Source organism: Triturus cristatus, chromosome 9 (genome assembly GCF_964204655.1).
Source record: "Triturus cristatus chromosome 9, aTriCri1.1, whole genome shotgun sequence".
NCBI classification, from domain to species: Eukaryota; Metazoa; Chordata; class Amphibia; order Caudata; family Salamandridae; genus Triturus; species Triturus cristatus.
Window position 1 is genome coordinate 1,145,909,583 of NC_140592.1, and position 27,717 is coordinate 1,145,937,299.

General features: G+C 48.7%; 1 protein-coding gene across 1 annotated transcript in view; it reads right to left on the reverse strand.

Annotated features, from left to right (window-relative positions):
• Positions 1-27,717, reverse strand: part of SPTBN5 (spectrin beta, non-erythrocytic 5) — a 1,776,766-nt gene that overhangs the window by 1,309,409 nt on the left and 439,640 nt on the right. The window contains exon 24 of the mRNA XM_085627084.1: positions 21,037-21,201. Within this exon, the coding sequence (XP_085483210.1) occupies positions 21,037-21,201 (165 nt within the window). The remainder of the gene's footprint in view (positions 1-21,036; positions 21,202-27,717) is intronic.

Below are 27,717 nucleotides of genomic sequence, written 5' to 3' on the forward strand. Positions count from 1 at the left end.
AATCCAGCCACTCTACTACCTCTCCCTGACACTGACCCCAATGCGTCCCCTATACATGACTGCGTGACCCTCACCGACGAACAGACCAAGAGTAGGGTTGACCTCCGGGATACTGCCTTCCCGAACCCTGACGGAGAACTGTGGGTGGATGGCTCATGCATCAAGCTCCCTGATGGCACCACCTCAGCTGCCTATGCAGTCACCACAGCTCGAACAGTTGTTGAGACGGCCCGCATCACACAGCGATCCGCACAGGCGGCTGAACTAATTGCCCTCACACGAGCCTGCATCCTGGCAGCAGGGACAACCGCAAACATTTACACAGACAGTCAGTATGCCTTTGGGGTAGTTCACCACTTCGGGCTCTTATGGAAAGAGAGGGGATTCTTGACTTCTCATGGCACACCCATCCTGCATGGAGACCTAGTCTCTGCCCTGACCGAAGCAGTCCTCCTCCCCACACGGTTAGCTGTGATCAAATGCCAGGCACACAAGAAGGTGACAGACATTATAGGTCAGGGAAATGCACTAGCTGACATTACTGCCCGAACCACAGCCGAGAATAGGTCCACGACCCGTATGTACGTGACCAGGTCACAAACTGAGAAATGGAAGGATGCTAGGGAAACGATTAGGGATATCCAACTAGCCAGCACACCACACGAATTAACTGAATGGGCCCGGGTAGGATTGAAGGACGATGACGGTTGTTGGCGAACTAAAGACTCGAACAAATGGCTGCTACCCGACTCATACTTGATCCCCATGCTGACCATGGCACACTCCCCCGCACACATAGGGTCTGCCCCCATGATCGAACTCATCTCCAAAGTCTGGCACAACGACAGAATACCGGACTCAGCCAAACGTCTGGTCCAACAATGCCTAGTATGCCTCCAACACAACCCTGGGAAAGGAACTGCTGTACCCCGGGGAGGGTTTGGGGTCCCCAATCACCCCTTTGAAGTCCTACAAATGGACTACGTCCAGCTAGAAAGGTGCCAAGGTTTAAAGTATGTGCTTGTCGTTGTATGTGCCTTCAGCAAGTGGGTGGAAGCCTACCCGACCCATGATAACACCGCTATGACTACCGCAAAAGTACTACTGAAGGAATTCTTCCCCCGATACGGCCTTTGTCGAATTTTGTGGAGCGACAATGGCCCCCACTTCGTAGCCGAAGTTATCCAACTCATCTTAAAAGGGTTGGGTGTAAAACAGAAGTTCCATGCGGTCTTCCATCCCCAATCTGCAGGCCTGGTTGAGCGACACAATGCCACATTGAAGCTTAAGATAGCAAAAATAGTCGCCACCACAGGACTAAGATGGCCAGACGCTCTCCCACTAGCATTGCTATCAATGCGTTCCACCCCCACCAAACACCACTTAACCCCCTACGAGGTCGTCTTTGGGCGGCCCATGAACCTTTGGACTGCACCAAAACCATCATCCATCCACGACGTCCCGGACGTCCTCATGTCTGACTATTTGTATAACCTAACTAAGACATTGTCTGTTATCCACCAGCAGGTGCTGCACGCCATTCCCGATGTTTCCAGGGGCCCGGGACACGACATCCAACCCGGTGACTTCGTCTTAGTGCGTAACTTCCAGCGCACCAAGAGTCTGGAGCCCCGGTGGACGGGCCCCCTGCAAGTCCTGATCACCACCCGAACAGCTCTTCGAGTGGAGGGGAAACGCAATTGGCTGCATGCACACCACTGCAAGAAGGTATCACCGACCCTGACAACCACGGACAACATCACCACCCAAGAGGAACTACTGGACAAAGACCGACCATCCCTGAACCGCGGCCCGGATACAGAGACACTTGAGTTGATTGAATATCCCGATCCCACTGTGCCATCCAAAGAAGGGTATAACTTGCGACGAAAGGAGAGAACTTCGGCTAAGCAGACCACAGGCTAAGTGGAAATCTCAGAACGGTAGCCTAGTCACCTAAAAGGCCACCAGGAGAGAAACTAAAACAAAGTCTGTGGTTCTGCCCGCTACCGAGTCTCTTGAAGGTGATGGAAGCGCCCGACATGAAGATGATGGAAGCAACCGGACGTCCGAAGATCCACTACAGAAACCCAAAGACTGACCGAATGCACAGCTTAAAGACTATTGCACTTTTCATTACCCTTCTCTTTTGCCTTCTCCTCATGGTCACCTTCTGGATCATGGAGGAGAGCACACCCGCTCATAAGACATTACTGACCACCGTTCAACCTACCACCACGAAAGAACATCATCTGATCTCGCTTTCACCCCAACTCCGAGAAAGGCGTAAGGAGTTCTGGAATAACTCTTTTGTGCAGTTGCTCCACCAACACAATCTTGCTACCAACGCCACTAATTGCTGGATCTGTGGACTGCTACCACACGCCACTGGACACTCTATCCCTTTCATCCCTTCACCTTTTTCTGTCCATGGTTCCTGCCTCGCCTGGCTAATCCTCCTGCAAGAAAGCTACAAGGACAATGCCACTTCCGGCAGAACCATGTCACACTTTTACCATGGGTTCTGGCTGAACAAAACTGGAAGAACTTCTGCCCTCTTCTGCCCTCTGAGATCGAACACTTCCTTTCACATGGACATCCCTGCCAAAGAACGAGTTGAAATGCAAGTGTTCAACAATCCAGCCAGACCCACCTTCTCTTACCTCCGGAAACGGACGGCCGCCACCCTAACAGTGGCCCTGTCCGTCATCAACATCACTGGGTCTGTATGCCTCGAAGGCCTGGGGGCACAGCTGGTGGGCCACAGCTCCTGCCTCATCACCCGAACATTGGACTCAGTTGACCCACCCTCCTTTGTTGCCTCCCCGAATATGTACTTCGTCTGTGGTACTAAGGCCTACACCTGGCTTCCGAAAGGTTGGGGAGGCACCTGCTACATCGCCTTTGTCCTTCCTCCGACGTATGTGGCTCCAGCAAACCATCACCGACAGAAACGGGCCAAAGACATTGTGCAGGCCGACTCCACCGGAGCACAGTTCATGGACGCAGTCAAAGGCCTTGTTCCACTCTGGGGTCCGATGGCAAACAGCCGTGCCATCCGCCACTTAACCCAGGCAGTCGAAACGGCAATGAACATTACAGCTGGCGCCCTCGCCAACAACACCGCTGAGCTTCAGGCCGTCCGCCTGGTGGCTCTCCAGAACCGCCTTGTTCTAGACGTGGTTCTGGCAGATCGTGGAGGAGCATGCCGCATCATTGGGTCCAGCTGTTGTACCTACGTACCGGATAACTCACCCTCAGTCTACAAAGCAATTGAACATCTCCACAGACTGTCCGCAGAGGTTCATCAAGAACAAGAAGAATGGTCACTGGGGAGTTGGTTTTGGGACACTATTAAAGGTTGGGGATGGAGACTGTTTTCATTTATCCTGATACCGATTGTGTTACTATGTGGATGTTGCTTGGGGATTCAGTGTCTGCCACCTTTATGTTCGCTTTTTATGAACTGCATCTGCCCTAAGACTTTGGACTTTGAAACTGAGCGGATGAAAGCTCTGAACGAGGTGGAGGTACGGGGTATTATGGGGATAGATCCAAACTAGGCAAGCTGGCGAGACATGTTAAAAGGGAGGACTGTGGAAATTTAGCGTGCAAACTGAACATTATCTGCGCCATCTTGCCTCTCCCCAGCGCCACGCACAACGAATGCACGGCCGCCATTTTAGGCACCCCGCTCTCTCCCCGCTCACTCTCGACCGCCAGCGTTTTCCCTTGGCGCTGCAAGCATCCCCCGCGCGCCGGCCACCCCCGCTCTCTCATACAGGCCATAAACCCTCTCCTTCTGCGCGACCCTGCTACGGAACCACTTCCAACCGACAACCCATACATGGTCATGCCTCTCCTTTGATAACCCCCTTCCTCTGCGCCCCATTGTCTGAACTGGTCCCAGGCCATCACCTAGCCCTGCGGATGCAGTTTACTGCCCCTACTGTAAGGGAAACACCCCACATCAAAGGGATTACAGTAGATCAAAGCCCCTACCCCCTGAGACCCGGCCAGTTGCACACACCCCCGGGAATTAGCGGAATTCCCTGTTGCGCGATAGCCATCTCCCACTGCGGGTAGGGTGGGAACCTCTACTGTATCTATGTGTGGGATCGGATCTGAGCCGGGGCTTCAGGGGATGTTCTTTCAGGCATCAAGGGAATCTCAAGAATGTACTATATGTAATAAAGCAATAAACCAGTGTATAAGAGACCAGGTCTCAGAGATGCAGTTAGAGCACCTCGTGACGATACCTTGCTGTCTGATCTGATGTGTTCTGCTCCGACGGAATAAAACTTTGTTTCCTGCCTTCCAGTCTCCGGCGCCTGCCTCTTTTATTGGTAAATCATCGAGTGGTATGAGAGGCGATTACCGCCGGGCAAATCCTTGAAAGATTATCGACTGAAACTGCCGCTACCATTTAACACTGCAGGCGGAGTTCGGTTTACACCACACACAACGGTACAAGCACCTGCAGTTAGTACATGCCTGGAATGCACAGCAGATATCACTACAGGACATACCGGAATATGCACCTTTGGAAGGGAGACTCCTACAGGAGCAGATGGTACACCAGGCAGTGTCGCTTACATATAAAACCCTCACAAACAACATGTTGGGAAATCTGGCGAAACTCAGAGGTACATGGGAGGCGGAGGTAGGGCAGCTAGAGGACTTAGACTGGGAGCTGATACTGATGCACCCCCGAGAAGTCGCCATTAAGTCACGGCTGAGGCTGATCCAATTAAATGTATTACACAGGACATACTTCGACCAGAGGCGTCTCCACAAGATGGGTAGGATAGCAGACGCCACGTGTCTTCGATGCAATACCGAACAGGGAGATTTCTATCACACTATATGGTCCTGTGAGAAAATTCAAACGTATTGGTCTCACATCTTCACAGAATTGGGGGAGGTGTTGGGAATAGAGCTAACACTAGACCCGAAACTGGCGTTACTGGGAATGGTGACCGAAGTAGACCTGCCGCGCCCACATATCATTTTCCTGGTGTTGGCGCTGGTGGTAGCGAAAAGGGACATTGCGAAATATTGGGGGGTGGCGGAGCGGCCAGTGATAGAGGAATGGAGGAGAGGTCTGGACCTCTATATGGCAGCAGAACGAGTGACATACAAAGCTAGAGGCTGTCCAAAAAAATTCCGAAAGATATGGAGCAAATGGAGACAATACCATGGCCTAGAGGTGGGACACATAGGAGGACACACATAGAGGGGTAGATGGCGGGGATGGGCGGGAGGGACCACCTGATAACGATGAGTACCCGTACAAGACAGTGACAGTGATTCATTTAGAGATTCCGTACATGCGAGATGCTATATTGTGTTATGGGAGGGGGGACAAGCACTAATGCACTATGCACGAATGAAACCGGTGGACTGGTGACACATAGTTGGATGAACTTGGGAGCTATCTGTCAACCCTGGAGGGGGACGTGCTATTAGTTCTGTAGGGGGTAGTGGGGGAAGGGGGGTGGGTGTTGTGGGAGAAAATAGACAAAAAGCAGGATCGTGGGGTTCCATGTGGAACGCGTAACATTGGAAACATTTGCACACTATTGGAATACCTAGGTGTTGCTGCCCGGCCTCGGGGTTATGGGCATAACGGCTGTGGACTAATAACAAGATGTAAGTTTGACATGATGGTATGGACGTGCCACATCTGTAATCTTTTCATGCCTGCACAAAAATAAAGTTATAAAAAAATAAAAAAAATACTACAGTTACATGTTTGCTTTCTTTGCCACTGTATCATTCACAAATAATCACCAGTTAACGTTTACACAGATGCTTCTAAAATTGAACAAATAAGCTTGGAAGCAGATGGGTGGTCACGTGTGGTGGGGAGAGCCTGCTTCAGGAGTGATTGAGTCTTCAGCAGCAGAGAGTAGCAGCATACACCAGCCCTTAAAACCTCTGCCATGCAGGACCTCATGAGCACTTACAAATTCTAGTCCAGGTGCATACTCCTTGTAGTCCCTGATTAGAATTACTGGGGCACAAAATGCAGACGCTGTTATTTTTTGCCCACACAATATTTCTCCCAACAAGGTCTGGTGCAAATGTTGCAGGTAAATAACAAGAATACACTATATATGTGTATTTTGAAATGGGGAACCAACTGTGCTATTAGTGCATTATCAAGTATTCCAAAGTGCCTAAATCGGTTAGGGGTGCAAATATTCACCTGTTAAATGCCAAACTTGGTATTTGCTGGATGTGCAGTTTGCACTGGAACACTGCACGATTTGCAGTCTTCTCTGAATGCGTCCAAGGCTCTTACTGTTCTCCCTCCACATACTTATGGGTTTGTAGCGAGCCATACAGAGTCTGAACAGATCCGTACAGGATTGGAGTTACTGAATCCGGTGGGACATAATACTTGGGTCTTATGGTGCTATGTTGAGTTTGGTGATGAAAACTCTTTAGTTAGGTCATAGAGAAACACCCCCCCCCCCACACACACACTTTTTTGTCACTTTTATATAATGCGAAATTGGCCAGAGAGAATTAGGTCACTTTACAAAAGAAACAGACTAAGTTACACATATTTGTTGTTTACAAAATAACCGCAAGGAGATGAAGTGGTTTGCTCAGATTCACAGGATGTTGAGCCGAGGCCAGTATTCGAACTTGGTTCCCCATTTCCAAGGTCGGCAGGTTTAGACCGCAGGCCACATCTCCTTACTTTGTAGCACATGACACGTCCAGGTTTGTAGAATCCTTAGAATAGCATTGTTTGGGTCTGGAGGACACAGAAGATTACATCCTAGGGCCTTGGGTGGTGTCCTGTGATAGAAGGGTGGTACAGGTATGGTCGCACAACGAAAAAGAGGCGAGGACGCTGTGATCACCCCAGTGAAGAGGTAGATTGAAGGATGTGTTCAACCCCCATACTTTCATCTTATCTTCGAGAAGGTCAGGATTTTCCCAGCATTTTCTGCTGAAAATAGCCCGGTTTCATTGAGTACAAATCCATTTTGCGCACATGCAAGTCCGCAATGTGCTAATATCTGTCCTGTACAAAAGCTACTGAAGATATGTCCAACATGGAAGTCAGAGCTGATGTGAAAAAAGTACTGTTGCATATGCACTGATCCACATCATGCAAAGTGCATCATGACCTCGAAGTATCGCGAGAGTGAGTGCTGTGTTTCTTTTCCCCAGCATACGACGTGTTGTAAAGCAATGCAGAACCGGATTGGCCATATCCCATCAGGCATTGTCCAGGAGGTCTGACGCCCGGAGCCATAGGAGCCATAGGAGCCATAGGAGCCCGGCTCTTGAATGCCTAGGGCCGCTGCTGGAATCTTCTCCTGCTCTCCTATGGTAATAACAGCAGGCACAAGCGGAGGCTTCAGAAGGGAAAGTGTATGCATTCATATGCTGGTAATAAAAAAAGCACTGGCAAAGGCAATAGCTTGGCATTTTAAGAGCCGCGGCCTATTGGCTTTGCAATGCTTATTTCCTTTAGGTTATTGATGATAATGGAGACATTGGCGCGTTTTTTCATGTATGCAACCTTTTGTTTTTAAGTATTTAATGTTTTCACTGTAAACATGTTCCTTGTTGAAGTGGCGAAGGCCAAATAAAAAAGCAGCATGCATATTCTAAAGCAGCTCCTATAGATATAAACGAGTTATTACTGAGGTTATACGCGGTCATGGACAGATAATCTGCCAGCCTAGCTAATCCACTAATGAAGCACGTAGACGTTTATGGTATTATGTTGAAGAGATGGGTATCTGGTCTTAGCACCTCCCTGTGAACCAGCAATATATGTGAGCAGCTGCTGGGTGTGTTAATGCAGGCAGCACTTTGGGATCCCTGGCAATGATCAGCATTAGTCACAGCATGGCTGCAATGTTTGTGGGAATGCTTGTAACAAAAAGAGGCCACTGGAGATGGACATGCATTTCTCGAATAGCGGGCATACTTCCTTCTCTGAAGGATGCCAGCCTGCTCTGCGTGATTCTCTGTAGATACGCCTCGGTCCGGGGCATTCCTTAGCAGATGGGTAGGACAGTGCTCCTTGGGAGCCCGGTGCTCGAGACTTAGTCACAAGAGTCTGGTTTCATGTCCAGTCACACATTTTATCCATATGAACCTGATGCAAATGTATTGTGCAATCTGCTGTGTGATTTGAGTTGTATGAGGTGCTTCTCACTCATTAGAAACTTCGACATTTTATTGCATTACCCTACAATTTATATAGCGCTTTCTACACCTGATGAGGTGCTGAAAGGCTTAGCCGGTGAGTAGTATGCTACTCCGTGCAGGCATCATGTGAGTGGTCATGCATGTAGTGTTGGGAACTCATAGATACCATCTGGTAATGGTACTACCAAATAACTACTACATGGTGTCAACTGAGAAGCAAAAGAATTCCAGTACTAGCGGTAGTGCCAAGAGGAACTACAATATGGAGTCAAGGCAGAAGTAACAAAATCCCAGCCTCTGGTTACAGTAACAAGCCACCAGGAGTGGCAGAATCTTAGCCCTGGGGGCAGTGCCAAGACACAAGGAGATACCGTGAGGCATAGTCAAGTGAGACAGAGATACTGTGGTAGATGATTTATGGTTTAATCCGAGAAGTAGTGAATTATTTTGTAGACACAGAGGTTGGCTCAGGTGACATCTAGTACTGTCTGAAGGAGGAATACATTAGACTAATTGAAGATACCGTGAGGGAGTTACCGGTGAAAAGACAAGAATGATGGCAGAGTGGATGTTGACGCTATAGCCTAATGCTCAGCTTTTAAATGACATCCACCCCTTTGGATTTAAGAGTGGACCAGCACCAGGCAGATTTCAGACTTTGCTTACTAGGGTCCACCCAGGCGTGACATAGAAGTCACCTGTGGCATGCAGTGGTTACAAGCAGCCAGTATAAATGCCATGTACAATCACCGGCATCAATATAGGAGCAGAACACTGTGTGTACTGGTAAAAGCAAAGGGGATGTTAGGGAAGTCAATGAATTCGGCATCCCACTGGTCCAGTGGCGGCTCCTCCACTAAGGCGGAAGGTGTGTCGCCCCACTAATTTTAAGCAATGTGACTAAAGGAAAAATAAAAGGATAATAACTGATTGTTATTATCATTTTATTTGTTCCAGCTGCTTTGCGGGCAGGGGGTGGGGCTGCTCTGTTTTCCGAGCAGGGCAGAGGAGAAGTGATGGGCACACTGAAGTGCACATGGCGTTTTGGCCAAACAGTCATGCATTTTCCATGTTTTCCATCCAGGCTGCATCACAACGCTGCATTGCAGTATTGTGATTGGTCTGGGGAGCCTGGGGGTGCTTCCTGGTTCCTGTTACGACGCAGAGGAGAGACGAAGCAGAGACGCTGTGATAGGTAAGTAGTTTTAATGTTTTTACATTCCCCTTTCCCCTCCTCGTCGCCCCTGTTCCGTGCCAGCCACCGTTGCAGTGGTCAAGATCATTCAGCCATATTACTATCCCTGAACGGAGTCCCAGGCTTTTTCAGGACCTGCATCCCAATGTGGAATATAGACGCTGAGGCCTTACGTTCAGTTGCAGTCATGTTTGGTGCCTACACATGCACACAATGAACATTGGAGGCGGCTCAGCAAATAGGTATTCTGATGGGATGCTCTCTTGACGACTGTGTGACGACAGAGGATAGTATACTGTACTTTATATAATTGTTATAAATAAAACAAATTAAAATATTAGTCTTAGTTACAATTATTGCCAGCCGGTATAGTATCCTACTTTTCATATGGTCAGTCAGATTTTAAGATTTTCTCAGTGGAAAATTCTGGCTATACAGTTTAAAATCATTGCATCCAGATGGACTGAACATCACTGACAACACCACCTGATTGCTGCATATCTCAAGAGATCTCAGGACTGCATTCATTCCACATTCCAAATGTAATCTCACTTATAATGCTTTTTGGAAATCTAGCAGTGTCAGCTGTGCAGCCACTGACCAAACAATATTGTACAACCTGAGGAAGGCGGCAGCTGAAAGTTGATGTGTAAATATATTTTTGTTCCTTGGTGAGTCCATCTGTTTGAGTCACTTTCTCTTTCTATCTTGGATATTAAGGGGCAGATCTATATTGGAGATGCGCCACTTTTACGCCGACGTTGCGTCACTTTTGTGACGCAGCGGCGGTGTAAACCCTGCGCCACGTTGCGCCCCATTTACATCGTGACGCATCTATGGAGATGCGTCAGGATGTAAAGCCCTGCGCCACGTAAAACCTGCGTCAGGTTTCACGTGGGCGTGTTGACAGAGGGGGGGGCGTTCCGTCGCAGGAACGCCCCTGAAAAGTGACTCAGTGAAATCTATAAGATTTGACTGAGTCACTTTCCCAATGCTGATGCGCCAAAACCCTGCGCCTGCTTGAAGCAGGCGTAAGGCTTGACGCACCATGTTAGGGATAGGGTAGGTTGGAACAGTGCTGGAGTTGCGACGCAACTGAAGCACTGCACCAACCTTACGCCATCGGATGCGTCACGCATCTGTTTATTCCTGCGCCATGATGCGCCGCATTGTAAATGCGGCGCATCATGTGTGGCACAAGGGTAAACTTGCGTGACGCATCATTCCCAGCGCATCCTTGATGATTTGCAGGGATGCGCCAGGAAACATAAATCTGCCCCTTAATTTGTTTGCGACTCGTATCCTTTGGTGGTACGGTTTTGGATTTTTGTCCTAGCGGGCTGTTGTTTTCTTATGATCACACACACACACACACACACACACACACACACTCCACACTTCCTCTGGTGTATCCTTCGCTGCCTCCTACCCGAAGGGTGCGTTGCCTTAAAGAACCCCACGAGAGGGTCCGTATAAATCCAAACCCTCCTTTTAACAAAGGGGAATGACGCCTCGTACAGTTGATTTCCAAACGTTTTATTCTGCCACCATTGAACGCGTTTCGGCTGCGCAGCAGTCTTGCCCTTGCTATTGCTGTGTCGGTGAGTGAATGGATGTCTCAGTGGTATATGGGTGAGTTACTGCAGATGTGAAAGGCAGTATATGTGAGTGTTGGAGTATATAAGTGACTGTATGGATGAGTGAGTGCTTGTGTTAGTGATTGTATAAGAGAGTATAAAAGAGTAAGTATGTGTTAGTATCTATATGAATAAGTGAGGTGGGGTGTGTATTACTGTATAGGTGAGTAAATGGCAGTGTGATTGACTCTTTGGGTGACTGACTAGGTGTGTGAGTAACTTTATGGGTGAGTGGCGGTGTGTGAGTGTCTGTATGGGTACATGCGTGGATATATCAGTGGGTGTATTGGTGACTGACTGGGTGTATGAGTGACTGTATGGGTGAGTGAGTGGATGTGTGTGTATACCTATGAATCAGTGAGTGGGTATGTGTGTACTGGTATTGGTGTGTCTGTGGTTTCAAGAATGGTAGTCTGAAATTTGGAGTGGGTGTATGAAAGATTATATTAAGGTGTGTGTAGGTGCATCAGAGATTATGTGGATGATGTAATCAGTGATGTCAATTGAGATGTCATCAGTGATGTCACTGACCATGTCATGAGTGATGTAATATGTGACATCATCAGTAGTGCATTGCGGGGGCGCTAGTTATAGCTAATTGTAAAGGCTGAATTTCTCTGGTTTTGTACGAGTGAAATGTCAGCCGAACTATAACGTTCCAGTAACCTGTGTTTTTTTCCGTGAATTTCTAAGGTTTTTCAAATGCTAATTCCTAACTGTAATGCCAGTCGATTTCTAAGGTTTTTTAAATGCTAATTCCTAACTATAATGTCCCTATAACCTTTGTTTTTTTCTGTGAATTTCTTTGTTTTTTTAAGTAGGCTAGTTAGCCCATAAGGACCCTCAGCAGCAAAGGGGGGTTTCATCCTCCAACCAAGATCGCGCCAGGAGGTGTGTTTGCAGAGTAGTGGAGAAAGGGGGCGGGGCCTCCGGCGAGTTGCCGGCTTCGGATTTTTATTTTTTATTTTAGGAAGGGGGCGCTGTGTGGCCCCCCTTCCCTTTACCCTTTTGGGCCAAAGGGACCCCATGCCACGGGGCCTGACCCATTTGTTATTTTAAAAAAACAGGAGGGGGGTCGTGTGGCCCCCCTCCCAAGCCCTACTTGACCCCCGGGGACTCCATCCCCTAGGGCTTGGCCATTTTTGTAATTTTGTGTTTTAAAGGAAGGGGGGCTGCGTGGCCACCCTTCCCTGGGCCAGGTTTGGCCCCGGGAACCTCATCCCCAGGCCCTCCCTTCGCTAATATTTATTTTTTATTTTTGGAGTGGGGCCCCCACCTTGAAGCCGATATGGCCACATCCGGGGCTATTTTTGGCCCCGGTGACCCCAACCCCTGGAGCATGGCCACATCCTTGGAGACCGCAGGGGAGCTTCAAGGCCCCTGCCCTCCTTGCCGGCTCCCCGCCTCCTGCGGGAGCTGGCATTGCTTTTGGGAAAAGGGAGCTGCTAATATGCAGCTCCCTCTACCCAAAAGCAAATCTGCTTCACTTCATGGAAGCAAGAGCATTTTTCCTGCTCTCAATTCCATGAAGCCATAACAAACTGCAATGTCCCAGAGGTGGGCACCCTGGGACATTGCTGGAGCCGGCCCTGGGGGGTGGTGGTCCGCAGGGCCATTTACGGCTCTAGGAGGGGCCCTGGGGAGGGGGTGATCCTTGGGGCTGCGTGGGGGGGGCAGGAGCCACCCCCTGCACTTCACAAAAGGTAGGTGGCCGTCCCAGGGGCTGGAGGGGGCCTGTGCCCCCTGCATTTAAGATAATTTTCCCTAGGGAAGTGGCGGTCCCTGGGGCTGCATGGGGGGGCAGTAGCCCGCCACGCATTTTAAAAGATTAAAGCCCTGGGGAGGTGGCAGTCCCCAGGGCTTTGGAGGGCCAGCGTATCCCCCGCATTCCATTTAAGCCCCAGGGAGTTGGCGGTCCCCTGCATCTCATTTCATCATTGCCCTCTGGACCTAGCCCACCCGCGCTTCATTTTTTCTTTATTGTTGGCCGGATTCGGGGATCCACCTTGAATCCCGCTAAAAATGAAAAAGAAAAATTGCTTTTTTTGGCCCCTAGGGTCCCTGTGGTACCCCCTCAGCAGGCCTAGGTGGTCAGGTTGTTTCTACCCTGCCCCCTTTTCTTGATTTCTAATGTTTTTTAACCTTTTTTCTTGTGACTCGGTTCAACCGAGCCGCAAGATGACTGCCAACACTTCCTGGTTTGAAGTGTTGGCAGCCAATCGGATTGCAGTCACGAGATCGGGAGGGTTCGTGGATCATCCGTGTCCCCACATGTATATCTGAGAAATGTTTACATTTCTCAGGAACTACTGAACGGATTTACACCATTTAACAAAAAGACTGCTTTCTGAACCAAGAGCTACCTTTTTGCCAAAGTAGGTGTCATTCCCGACTGCAGTTTGGGCTGCAGCCATTACTAAAGTTTCCTATGGAAATTAACATGAAGAAAAAGCGTTTTGAGACCCCCCTTTTTATCAGCCCCGCTTGACAAATCAATCCCGAAACTTTCAACACAGCAGCTGACCTGACCGCCACATTAGTTTTGAAACTTTCGAGAAGATTCGGCAAACGATCCCAAAGATATTGGCAAATCAAAAAACGCATTTAATATGGAAACTAGGTCCTGACTATAACTACCTACTGGCAACCACCAGTGGGTAATATATATATAGGCTGTGTGTTTTTCTGTTTAAAAAACTAGGTATCATAGACTCTTACAGATACAAACTTAGAGCCCAAAGAAACGCTACTCTTAAGAAGTGCCTGAAATGGTATACAGGATGACAAATGCTGTTTACCTTTAATATTAAAGAAGTGCTGTACAGTATCAGCATAGGGTGACCCTTTCTGCTTCTGAAATATGATACAGTCTTTGGTGAAGCAAGACAACTTATATTCATTTCTAGAGTAGGCAACCAATGACACGTTTATAAAGAAATACATGCAGGGGCTGAAAGCTTTTTTTAGAAGCCCATTTCAGGTGCTGCCAAATGATGAAGTCGAACAGTATTATGGTTGCCTAGTTTTGATTCCATCTTATGCCTCTTTTTTCTTCCACATGGTATTCCTGTCTCCTTATCTCACTCTTGCAGGTTCTTTTTTCATGTCTTCTCTCTCCCTTTGACACTTTTTTCATATCTTTCTCTCCTTATTTCCTTTCCTGCCTTCTGCTCTCTTGCTCTACGTTAAAGTCTGAGAATGAAAAATACATTCTGTTTCTCAAAATGAGTGCTAGGGCTCACCAACCTGATGGGACCTGTGCATGATCTAGATAGAGGCAAACCTGGGACTGCAGTTATTAAACTGCAAGTCATCTGGAGTTCTCTGAAAGTGGAAGAGAGGAGGGCTGGTTTGCATGAGGCTGGACACGCAGAACCTGGATCTCCTGTGACAACCAATGGCATGAACAGTGTTGGATTAGTCAAAGACCGACTTGCAATGGGTTACTCTGAATGAGAGCAGCTCCTAAGCAATGTGTCTCTATCTAACCCCGGTGCTGAGGTGCTTCATGGTGGAGTGGACTTATTGCCGCTGCAATGCAAAGAGTAATCTCAGGCAGTACAATCCACCCTGGTACTGCTGAGTACATGTCAGCCCAGTCCCATGCTGTGGTGAAGGGATGCATTGCAGAAAACGCCTGGAGAACCAGTCTCCATGCACTGCAGAAAGACGTCACATGAAAGATTTGCACCACACTAAAGGTCTTAAATAAAGTTGCACAGTAAAACAGAACAGTAATACCCCACCCAGAATTACCAACGTAGTAAAATAGTAACCATAGAAAAAAATCATATATCTAAATGGTTTCAACTCTCAGGTTTCCAAGATGGAGTGGAATCAATAACAGAGCAACTGTGTTCCCACCTCAAGTCTGCACGAAAGAAGAGTCGTGGTAGGTGCTTAAAAATAGCCCTCCTGTCGATCACATAGTTCAATCACCTTTTGAACGTATGTGTTACAATGGAGGACAATAATAAGGAGAAGCTGACCAGACCAAATGGCACAAAATCAGTCCAGTCCTGTGTCTGTGTCTTCTGGGTGTCTCTGAACAACAACCTATATTGCTCAGTGGTTAAGCCAAACCCATCTATCAGAGCACTCTTCAGGACTTTGTAATTGTTTGCATCCTCATCACTGACTGTGAGGAGCTTGTCTCTACCTTTGTCAGAAAAGGAGAGCCACAAGATAGCTGCCCACTGACTCTGGGGTACCTGCTGTACTTTGCAGGCCCTCTCCAAAGCAGTCATCCACTTGTGGATGTCATCCCCATTCTGATATGGGGGCACTATCTTGCTTAGGTTTCTATGGTCATAAGACCTATCCCTATCTCTAGGAATGTTGCTGCCACCAGTGGGTTCTAACCCACTTAACTTCTGTTCTCTAGCCAGAGCAAGCTTCTCCTTGGCAAGGGCAAGTTCTTCCCTCTGAATCCTCAGATTAGCTTCCCTCATTCTGGCTTCATGCTCCTTTCTCTCAGGTGAAGTCATTCCCCTGTGAGAGGAAGCATTAGAGATGCTAGAGACATGGGAGTGGATGGATAACCTTGAAGGGGATCTGTCCCTCCTGCTTCTCTGTGTAAGCCTACTTGTGGGTCTGTATGGGGGGACCCCATGCAAACTCCCATGTAAACTTAGGTTAGCCTGGCTAAGTCTTCCTACTTGGCCCTGGCTGTCTACCTCTCCATCTGAAGCCCCATCTGACTCCTCTGTGGTGGGTAGACCCTCTTCTGTACCTAGGGTACCTGCCTGAGATGCCCTAAGAGTATCATACTCCTCTAGGAGTTGTCTTAACTGAAGGAGGGTAGGGTTTGCACCCTGTTTTATTCCTCTGGAGGTACACAAGTGTCTCATCTCCTGGAATGTTAAGGTATCATATCTAGAGGGGGTCTTTTGCAGACCTGACCCTCCTGAGAGAGCATCTACTTGATCTCCTCTCAGAGACATGATCTAGTGAGGGTGTGGTGTGTGCACCTACCTACACTAGTTGTTTCTACTAAACCTCTCTAGTAGTTGTAGTCAGGGTGTGTTACTCCCTTCAACCTACAACTACTAAGTCCAGTAGGACTTAAGTATTATAATCTATGTTATATGTACCTAGACAATATCTGTGTGATCTTTCAATTTAGTATCTCAAGATTACAATGGTATTACAACAGCAAGCTCAGATCCCACCGCTGCCACCAATGTGAGAAGTTGGCCTGATGTATGATGTCACTAGTTCTAGTGTACACCCTATATCAGTCCAAATACCCTTATGGTGATTGGTTGTAAAGTCAACCTTATAGACCAGCTATCCTAGTGGTAGCATGGACAAGAGCAGTCTTAGGCTAAACTCTGAATGGCATGTGAAGCCAGCTGTGATACCACATATAATCCCTTGAATACCAAATGAAAGGACACCACAACAGATATATATATAAAATAAAGTGTATTTATTCTAAGCAAACCCTCAGCACTCTTAATGAGGTTAGAGGTAAGTACAACACAGTCTTATTTATGCATACAGTAAGTCACACAGGTAAGTAATACAGTTAGGCCCTAGGGGCCACGCAAACCATATACTAAGTAAGTGGTATAAGGACCACTGTCACGGAAATAGGATAGGCCTAGGCCTAGGGAATCGCTGGGGCTACACTATACTACCAAAGGTTAGGGAGTGGGAGGCCCACGGGATTCGTATGCAGAGTGGAAACACTCACGCGTAATGCGTAAAAGTCACTAGCAATAGTACAGTTTAGAAATAGATAGATTTAGGACACTTCCGGAGTAGCTAGGAAGTTGAGACTTGAAACTTAGACACTAGGATAGTCACTATCCTGATGAGCACCGGAGTACCCAAGTTACCTAGCCCACAGGCTGCGGGTGCATAGGGGTGAAGTTGCGTCGGGTTTCGTCGTCGACTCCTATGGATGCCTGAAGAAAGATGCTGACAGGCAGTCAGTGAAGAGTGTCCGGTGGATCCCAAGGCTGGGATCAAGAAGAGAGGAGACCTGCAAGCAGAAGGGACAGAGTCAAGGTCACTAGCCAGTGACCACGTGGAACCAGGAAGGGACCAGGCGACGTCGTGAAGATTGCAGGTGAAGGTGAAGCTTGTCGCTGCAGCCAGGAGGACCAGGAAGCGTCGAGGACAACCAGGACCAGGAGGCGAGCTGTCCCACGAAGGCTCTTGCTGTCGGCGGCGTCGAAGTTGGACTAGGACTCACCAAGCCTTGGCAAGCGGAACCCACGCAGAATGAAGGACTTGCTTCTGGTGCAGACCAGGAAGGTCTGGGGTGCTTCTCTTTTTCAAAGAAGCAGGAGCCAGTCTGGAGGAGCCAAACCAGCAGTGAAGATTACGGGATGCGTCGTCACAAAGGCCACTAGCCAGCGGGCAAGCAACCGGACAGACGCGGCAAGCAGGAAAATGCTGAAGGGCCCCACGCAGGACTCGTTGAGTGTGGGGGGCTGATCTTCGGTGCAGATGGTGCTTGGGGGTGGGGCTTCTCAATCCCCGGTGCACAACTTCGAGGGTGCCTCAGAAGCTGCGCTTGAAGATACTAGCCACTTTTCCCAGGTAGCCGGTCCCACGTCGCTCGTCGCCTCCACGGATCTCAGCTCTGCTGTGGATGTGGATCAGGGTCGGAGAAGTCTGGAAGTCAAGGCTCTGGTCGGGCTCTGCAGTCGGTTCCTCGTAGAACGTGGGCAAAGCAAAGGGTAGTCTCTTGATGGTGCCTGTTTGCACAGGGTAGCCACTGCTTGGCCACAAGGGAGATTCTTCAGTCTTCTTCTTTCGTCGAATGTCGAAGGTCCAGAGTTTCTGTTCAAGATTGCAGGTTCAGGATAATCTAAAGTCTTGAGGCCCAACTCCCACTCTTATACTAATCTGGGGGGCTGGGATACCTGCTAGGTCACGCCTTATGGGTGGGACCTGGGAGAGGGTGGTTACAACCACTTCCCTTTGTCCAGTTTCGCGCCAGAGCTGGGGCTGGAGTGCCCCAGCGCCGGTTTGAACTGGACTATGCAAGGAACACCTTGTGTGCCCCAGGCATGTCTCATTCCTTTCAGCCCACCCTGCCCCAATACACTAAAGGCTGTCTGGGGAGGTGCTAGCACCTCCCCAAGCAGGAAACCTATTGTCCAGGCCTCCCTGGCTGGGATCACTCCCAGCTGCAGGAGGTCAGACTTGTGTCGTGGCAGCAGCATCCATTTTGTGATGCTGAGGCTTTGGTCAGAGGCTAACAGTGAAGTATGATTTTAACATGCCTTTCCCTCTAGAAGGGGGGGATAATATCCTCATGTCCAGAAATGGTATGGGGGTATTATTCCGCAGTGTTAGACACCTTACACGACATGTTTCGATAAAGCCAAACCATAGTTACCATAACCGTCTAAGATTATAAGGCACTTTAAGAGTATATGGTAGGCTATATCATAGAACAGCTATAAGGACTTGGTTCCGAAAGCTGCAGACAGGCTCAGCTCATGCTAGAGCACCATCCCACATGTTACCAAGCACTCTGCCTCCAGGATTGTTAAGGCCTGCCATAGGAGTGACTGATAGGTACACATGTGTCTATATGTAAGTTAGGTATAGGAATACTACACCTAAGCAAGGGGTGATTACACGACCTTGCCCCAGCTGAGTGATCAGCCAGTTGTGTCAAAATAGAAGGCCAGGCCAGGGGTGGCATAATACATGCTGCAGCCCCTGGTAGGCCTAGGGTACACCTATGCCCTGGGTACCTAGGGTACTCTGTACAGGGGCCAACAAGGTGATCCTTACCAATTGGGAATGTACCTAGGGTACATGGAGTCCATTTTAAAGAGAGAGCAGACAGCCTGAGACCCTGAATGGCAGGATCTCAGGCCAACTAAGTCGAAAAACCAGCTAGACACTAGGCAAAAAGTTGGGGGTAACCATAGTCAGATATCCACCTTCCTACATCACTCAACACTAGAAGGTTCTACCATGTCATGATTTTAGGAAAACACAGTATGCTCAAACAGATATTTAAATTACTGTTGTCGACATGTCGGTTGTTGCTAGAGAGAAGGCACATCACAGAACCAGTTTCTAAGCCACTTTCTTTATTGTGAGACAAGTTGCTATGTAGGAGTATGGGTGAATGGGTACATTACAGACTACTTCTAATTGGGAAGTAGAAATGGGCAAGGCTTTCTTCTACTTCTAATACTTTTCTCAATGGCACTGTGGCCTCTGCCGGCATGATGTACTTTATCCCCTTATGGAAGAGAGTCAATTGGCAATGAATGACTGGAAACATTAAACTCTTTGCAAGCAAACATTCAAGTTTAGGATTTGATTGGAGCAATCCCACTTGTTTGGCAACAGTTAGATCTTACTCGAAGAGGAAACATTTAAATACATTAGGAGAGACAAATGTAGTTTCATATATCATAACATTAGTCCAATCCTTGAGAACTCTATCAAGGACCATAAACACTGATTGATGCTGCCTTTCTCTCATAAGGGTAAGTTGGCCTTCTATAAAATCCTAACTCTCCATGCTTCACTGAAATGGCTGACAGTTAGACTGGCTTGGTATTTTAATAAGACTGAAAGGGAGCTAAGCAACATTAGGGCAGGTGTACCAAGGGTTGTACATTTATTCTGTAATAAGCATTGGCAACATCAATAGGTATGGTTTTAAAGGAATGTTGTATAGTGATGTGAAGCATTATCAGTAAATTGCATGGGAATGGATATGTGTTTTGTGCAAGTAAAGAAGTATAGAATAACAGGCCAGGTGACAGTTGCACTGTAAACCAGGCCTAAACATCCATGTAGGTTAATGAATGCCCTCCTTCCATCCGCGCTGCTGCCAGAAAAAAACACCATTAATTATCTAGTTGCCTAAGACACTTTAATAGCATTAAATTGTCATGTGTGTGCCCCTGAAAGTTTAGGCTTAGGCAGTTGGATAAATAAACAAAATGATCACAACTGGGTGGAGGGAAGCACTTTTGTATGGAGGAACACAACTTTTGCCCAATCAAACCATGTACTTCTGGCTCCCAACGGTGGGTGTAGCCAAAGCACCCCTCTAGTGGTACTCACATAATTGTCTGGCGACAGCTGAGCTGTCAAGTGAGATCATAAAAAGAAACACTAGAAAGATGGTTTGTATTAGTGGATATTCAGAAAAATTGTGAGTTTCGCAACTTGTGATGAGGAGCAAGAGGAAAAAAGCATGTGCTGAAGGCCCTGTTGCTAGTTTGGAGGCCAAGACAACGCATCCTATCAATTGCACAACTCCATATGTACAGCCTAATAAGTATTCTTAACTTGCCAATGTTTCACTTTAATATTTCCCTGAGCACTCACTTCACTATCTGTTTTCAAACTGTGATGCTTCCAAATCTTTTCAGCTGCTCTTTCTTTTATGTTATTCATAGAATTGAAACACAGTAGACGGGCCAATCCCACCTGGAAAAGCTGTTTTTTTTACTTGCATTTACATTGTAATGAAAACCATACACTCTTAAAGTTTAAGTATGGAAATGTATATATTTCCCATCAACAGATCTGTGTGGAAATAATTGTGCATGGGGTTTTATAGCTTCCGCTAACAAAATGTTGACTTAGGTGCTCCTGCTTATAGACAGATAAGCTAACAAAAGTTTATGAAATATTGATAAAATCAAGAGCAGGGAGGCTTTTTATAAGTTGAATATTTCGTAAAAGTATCTGGCATTTGGGGGTCAAATGGTACGGGCTTGAAAAACATCAAAAGGGTATGAATAAGAATAAATTATATAAGTGATAAATATTTTTGTTTCCACTACGTTAAGCATTCAAAGGAAAAAAATACATTTTTAAATCGCTTTTAGTAGATGACAGTGCGACTGAAGGAAAATTAATCTATCAATATAAAATATTTGTGCAGCTTGCTGCTTTTACCTTTTTTGAAAATCAACGAAAATAAGAGATTAACAAACTTTAAGCTGAACGCGCACACAGGCATCTCTTTCAGATTGAGCCCACTCCCACAATATGGCACATTATACGTTGTTCCCTGACCTGTAGTAGTTCCATGAGCTGCTCTTGCTGTCCAGCCTGTCTTAGCTTGTCTCCTCTCTCCGCCATCTTGTTGTTGAGCTTTGACCACTTTTTGTCCAGCTCCATCACCTTGGCTTGGATTGCTTTCTGGGCATAATGATCCTCTTTAATTAGCTGATTTCCCACCTGCAAAGAGAGCGACATGACTCGATTGATCCGGATCAAATTGATTTGGCGAAATGTTTCATATTTTTTAGCATAAACTGTACTGACACAAATAAAGACCTTCTTCCATTAAAGCATTTGCAGCTTTAATATTCCTCATGTCTCAAACCCTTTCCCACACCTGTACAACCCTGATTATACAAGTCACAGATTCTTATCAATTTTATTTCTGAAAAATAGAATATTCAAAAGCGTGTGAAGGAGAAGACCAGGTCAAGTAGGCTATTCTGTAATTGTTCGCTGTAAATGAAATTCAGCATCTAGTTTAGTACTAGCGGCAAAATGAAGTTGGAAACTCGTATCTTCTCTTGATTTCTCCAAAATTTATTTGAGGTTATGAACGATCATGATGAGGAAAGGATTAGTTACTTACCTGTAATCCTAGTTCTCATCCAGGGGTATACTCATCAAAGTCATAATCTATGAATAATCCCCGCCCATGTGCGGGATCCCGGAGCATATAGAAAATACATATATATACATATATATATACATATGTGAGAACATATAAATGCAGCCTAATAATGTTCAAAACATGGCAATGCTGTAAATTACATATTTTTGCATAGTAGTGCCCCCGTAACCCGTAAGGAAAAAAGGAAGCATCAGGCAAATTATAACACAGCACTGCTTTATTGCCATAAAGCAACATGTAATTGTAGGCATTCGCCAGTAGGCTGCAGCAGAGTATCAAGAAACCAAGAAAACTGACACCCTGCCTTTAAGGCATTAGAGTAGGGGGACCGTGCCTTTAAGGCCTGCCCGTGACCCCCTGCTCCCATGATGCACTACAGGTGGCAGTTGGGCCAGTTCTTTTTGGCGGTGCCTCCGCAAGTGAGTAGATCTGCCTTCCATACATCACTTATTTAAAGAGAAAACATTGCTCGTCCGGGGAGGTGGGTGGGTTGCTTATGACTTTGATGAGTATACCCCTGGATGAGAACTAGGATTACAGGTAAGTAACTAATCCTTCTCATCCAGGGGATACTCATCAATAGTCATAATCTATGAATAGAGTAGCAAGCCCATACCCAAAGTCTCGCGGACGAGCAAAAAACAGTTAAAAAACAAACAGCAAAACACATTTTTCATTACAGTTGCGCAAACAGGTTCCTCAGAGAAGCCTGCCCCACCTGGGCGTCGGCCTGCGCGTCTGAATCTAGGCAGTAATGGCGCGTAAAAGTATGGACTGAGCGCCATGTAGCCGCTTTACAGATCTCAGACATGGGAACGTTGCGAAGGAGTGCTACCGTAGAAGCCTTCCCTCGAGTAGAGTGTGCTCTAGGTTTACCCTGCAGAACTTTGTGAGATAGTTGGTAAGCCAAAGCTATACAAAAGACAATCCATCTTGAAATAGATGTCTTGGATGCAGCCAGCCCGGTATTCGTGGGCCCATAGTTCACAAAGAGCCTGTCTGACTTTCTAAGAGTAAGGGTCTTAGCCAGATAGAATTTCAAAACCCTCCGGAGGTCAAGAGAGTGTAGGGCTCTCTCCGGAGGAGTGGTCGGTTGAGGAAAGAAGGTGGGCAACGTGATCACCTGATTAATGTGGAAGTCCGAGACCACCTTGGGTAGGAAGCTCGGATGGGTACGGAGCACCACCCTATTAGCATGAAACACAGTGTAAGGTTCCTTGCAGCAGAGGGCCTGAATTTCACTAACCCTACGGGCCGAAGTGATGGCTACTAAGAAGGCAGCCTTCCAGGTCAGATGTTGCAAGGAGGCCTTATGAATCGGTTCAAAAGGGGCTCTCATCAGCTTAGAGAGAACGATGTTCAGTTCCCAGGAAGGGGAAGGAGACCTCACAGGTGGGTAAACTTTCTTAAGCCCTTCTAAGAAATCCTTTACCACTGGCATCTGAAAGAATGAGGTCTGGGTAGAAGACTTCCTATAGGCTGTAATAGCAGCTAAGTGCACTCTGATGGAAGAGTACTTTAACCCAGACTTCGCCAAGTACAGTAAGTAGGGGAGAATAACCTGTTCTTGACGCCGGATCGGATCAAGGGTGTTATCTCTACACCAGAAGCAGAATCTTTTCCATTTAAAGCCATACGACTTCCTCGTGGAGGGCCTCTTTGCCTCCCGAAGAATGCTCATACAGTCCGGTGGAAGATCTAGATGTCCGTACTGGATGAATTCAGGAGCCATGCCGTCAAGCGGAGGGAGGGGAGATTGGGGTGGAACACTCTCCCCTTGTCCTTGGTCAGCAAGTTCGGCAGGCATGGCAACCTCCTCTGTGGTACCTCCGACAGCTGGAGTAGATCTGGGTACCACCACTGCCGGGGCCACTCCGGTGCTATTAGGATCATCCGAGTTCTGGCCCTGTAGAACTTCTGAATCACAGCCGGGATGAGAGGGAGAGGAGGAAAAGCGTAAAGCAATGTCCTCGACCAGCTGATCAAAAGCGCGTTCCCCTGCGACCCCCGTTGAAGGAACCTGGAGGCGAAGACGGGGCATTTTTTGTTGTCCGCGTCTGCGAACAGATCGATGTCTGGTATGCCCCACAAGCGGAAGATGTCTTGAGCGACGTCTTCGTTGAGCACCCAGTCGTGCGCTTCGACGAAGTCTCTGCTGAGGCCGTCCGTCTGCACGTTCAGGGTCCCTGGCAGGTGAACAGCGACGATCGTCAGGTTTCTCGCCAGAAGCCATTTCCAGATTGACTGGGCCTCCAGAGACAGGACCCGTGATCTGGTCCCTCCTTGCTTGTTCAGATAGAACATAGTTGTGGTGTTGTCCGTCTGAACCTGAACATAGTCGGTCTGCAGGGATGGGTACAGGGACTTGAGAGCGAGATGGACTGCTCGTAGCTCCAAGAAGTTGATGTGATAGCTCTGTTCGGTAGCGGACCAGAGACCTTGTACTTGAAGCCGGCCCATATGAGCCCCCCAGCCCTGCATGGAGGCGTCTGTGACCACTGTCTGTGTCGGAGGCGCCTGATGGAAAGGGACGCCGTGAAGCAGATGGGAGCGCTTCATCCACCACCGGATGGAATCTTTGGCGGCTTGATGAAGGGTAATGTGATCCTCCCAGCGGCCGGACCTCTGCGACCACTGATCCTCTAGGTCTTGTTGCAGAGGACGCATGTGCAGACGTGCGTTGGGCACAATGTAGATGCACGAGGCCATGGATCCCAGGAGAGATGACACTTGTCTGGCTGTGGGATATTCCGTGCTGAGAAGCGTGCAGCTTTTTTGCAGCATGGAGGATAACCTCTCCTCCGAAGGACACACGCTTGCGCTTGAGGAGTCTAGAGAGGCGCCCAGGTAGTGGATCCGCTGAGTTGGATTGAGGATCGACTTCCTGTAGTTGACCTGAAGGCCCAGCGAGTGTAGAAGGTTTAGGCAGAACGAGAGATGACTCTGGAGTCGAGCCGGGGTGGAACTTTTTAAGAGCCAGTCGTCTAGATAGGGGTAGACGAATATCTTCCGTTTGCGGAGAAATGCAGCCACCACCGCCATGCACTTTGAGAATGTTCGTGGCGCGGACTTGAGGCCGAATGGCAGGACCTTGTATTGATGATGTTGGCGAAAGATGTGAAATCTGAGAAACTTCCGATGTTTCGCTGAGACAGGAATGTGGAAGTATGCATCCTGTAAGTCGATGGCACACATCCAGTCCCCCTGGTGTAGATGTGGGAAGATCTGGTGCAGTGCTAGCATCCTGAATTTTTCTCTTCTGAGAAATCTGTTGAGTAGGCGGAGATCGAGGATGGGTCTGTAGTCTCCGATCGCTCCTCTTTTCTGAACAATAAAGTACCGGGAATACACTCCCTGATTTCTCTGCCTGTTTGGAACTTCCTCTATGGCGTTTTTGGAGAGGAGAGTGGCAACTTCGTCCTTTAAAAGCTTGTTTTGGCTGGGAGGGAGAGGCGGTTTCCGTGGGGGTACCTGCGGAGGGGGTGATTTGAACCTCAGCAAGTAGCCACGCTCTACAATACTCAGCACCCATCTGTCGTTTGTAATTGCATTCCACTCTGCCAGGTGAGCGGTGATACTTCCTCCTACCGGAGTGGCGAACGAGCGCGGAGGAAGTAAGTTTTCACTGTTTGGGAGGTTGCTTGTTAGAGGACTGCTGCTGTTTAGCATTTCCTCTTCCTCTGCCCCGGCCCCTTTGCTGAAACTGGGACCTCTGTTGGTTTTGAGAGGACCATTGGGGCGTTTGAACGCGCTGGTGAAAGGCACGTTTGTTGCGGAACTCTTTGCGCTTTTCCAGTCCCACAGCCTTTACGGTGTCCAATTCCGTTTTCATCTTGCTCATTTGGTCGTCCGCATGAGCTCTAAATAGCGATGATCCATTAAATGGCAGATTAAGAATTCTTTTCTGCGCATCTGGTTTGAGGCCCGTTAATCTGAGCCAGGCCGAACGGCGGGAGCAGATGCCATGGGAGTAGCCATGCGCGGCTAGGTCTGATGCATCCGCCGCTGCGCTTATTACTTGGTTGGCCACCAGTCCACCTTCATGGAGGATCTCCGTGAAGTCCTGCCTGTCCTCCCTAGGCAATTTCTCCGCGAATCTGGCCAGGGAATCCCATAGGGAGCGATCATACCTCCCCAGCAGGGCTGAAGCGCTAGCGACCTTCATGTGCGAGGCAGAGGTGTTGCACATTCTCCTGCCGTAGGAGTCCATCAGCTTGCTGTCCTTCTCAGGGGGGACAGAAGCAGATACTGAGGCTGAGTGAGACTTCATGGCCGCCGCCACGATCACCGAATCCGCTGGCGGGTCCGCCCTCAAGAATAAAGGGTCCTCGGTCGGAGCCTTGTACTTCTTTGCTATTCTCGAGGGGACCGAGCCCGCTGTAGCCGGTGTAAGGAACGTGGCCATCGCTGGTTCTAACAATCCTGGCACCAACGGGAGCAGAGGTCTGGGAGCTGACCGATGGTGTAAAGTGTCAAAGATCACAGAAGTGGGTGCCTGAGGGACGTGCAGTGCGATGTTCAACTTCTGCGCCCCTCTACCCAGGACGTCCGAAAAAGTTATCATGTCATCCACCGGGGACACTCGCGATGGAGGCGTGGATGAAAAAGTAGGAGAGTAGTCCCGGACTGAGGATCTTGTGGATGAAGTCCCAGTGGACGACCTGGTGCGTCGCCTCTTGTGGGAGCGTTCGCTATGGTGAGCCCTTGATCCTGATCTGCGCTTGGACGGAGATCTTGGACGTTTTGGCGCTGTGCGACGGTCCCTGGAACGAGACCGGCGTGGTGAAATTGGCCTTGGATCCCTCGGAGGCGATTTACTCCTGCGCGGTGGGGAATACGTGCGGGAGTAGTCCGATCCCGGACTCCGACATGCGCCAGCGCCCACATCTTGTAACCAGCGCGGTGACAGTCCGAACCGCTCTGGAGCCTCGGGTGATCTTTCCGGAGATATTTGCACGATGTGCAGTCCCGGAGATGATGACTGTTCCCCTGGGGACCTCTCCGCGGGCGGTCCAGTTTTCGCCCTCAACGTCGAATCCCTTGACGTCGACGACGTCTGCGTCACCATCGGCAAGTGTGAGGTATGCCGTTCTGGTCTCGACGGCGGTCTCGACGCCGATCGCGGAGACCTCGACGTCGATCTCCTCTTCTCTGGCACCTGACGTCGGCTAGATGACCTCGACGTCAGCCGTGTCTTTGACGTCGACCTCTCTCGACGTCGACCGAGCGACTTCGACGTCGACCTCTCTCGACGTCGACTGGGCGACTTCGACCTCTCTCGACGTCGACTGGGCGACTTCGCCGTCGACCTCTCTCGACGTCGACTGGGCGACTTCGACGTTGACCTCTCGCGACGTCGACTGGGCGACTTCGACGTTGACCTCTCTCGACGTCGACGTGGTGATCTTGACGTCGATCGTCCTCTCGACGTCGACCTTCTATGTCGCCGAGTGGGGGTAACCATCGACGGCGACCGGCCCACTCGCGGTGGAATGTACGTCGCCGCATCTCTCGACGTCGACCCCCTCGAGGGTGGCGGAGAGTGTCTCAACGTCGACGGAAGCCTCGACGTCAACGGAGACAGTCCAGATGTCACCAGACTAGCAGCCTTCGAGCCCGAAGGGCGGCCTCTCGACGCCGACTTACTTTTGCGCGGCGGAGACTCTTGATGGTGGGATGAATCCCTCGACGCCGAAGTTCTCTGCCTTTTCGCCGGCATCCTCGACGGCGAACCTCTTGGACTCCTGGTCTTTTTGGAGCCCGGGTAGCTGGTATGTCGCCGTTTCTGTACTTGCGTAGCTGAAGAAGGTGGTCTTGATGAGGAATGCTCGCCTTCACGACGGCTTCGTTCCTTCTCCAGTCTTGCATGCAGTTTAATGCGCTCTCTGTCCCTCAGAGTGCGCTTTGAGAACTTCTGGCAATGGGGACACTGGTCAGGATCGTGTTTTGATGGTAAACACACAATACACACCGAGTGTGGATCCGCCAGTGCCATTTTATTACCACAAGAAGGGCATTTCCTAAATAAAGGAGACATTCTGACTGGAAAAAATTGGAAAATT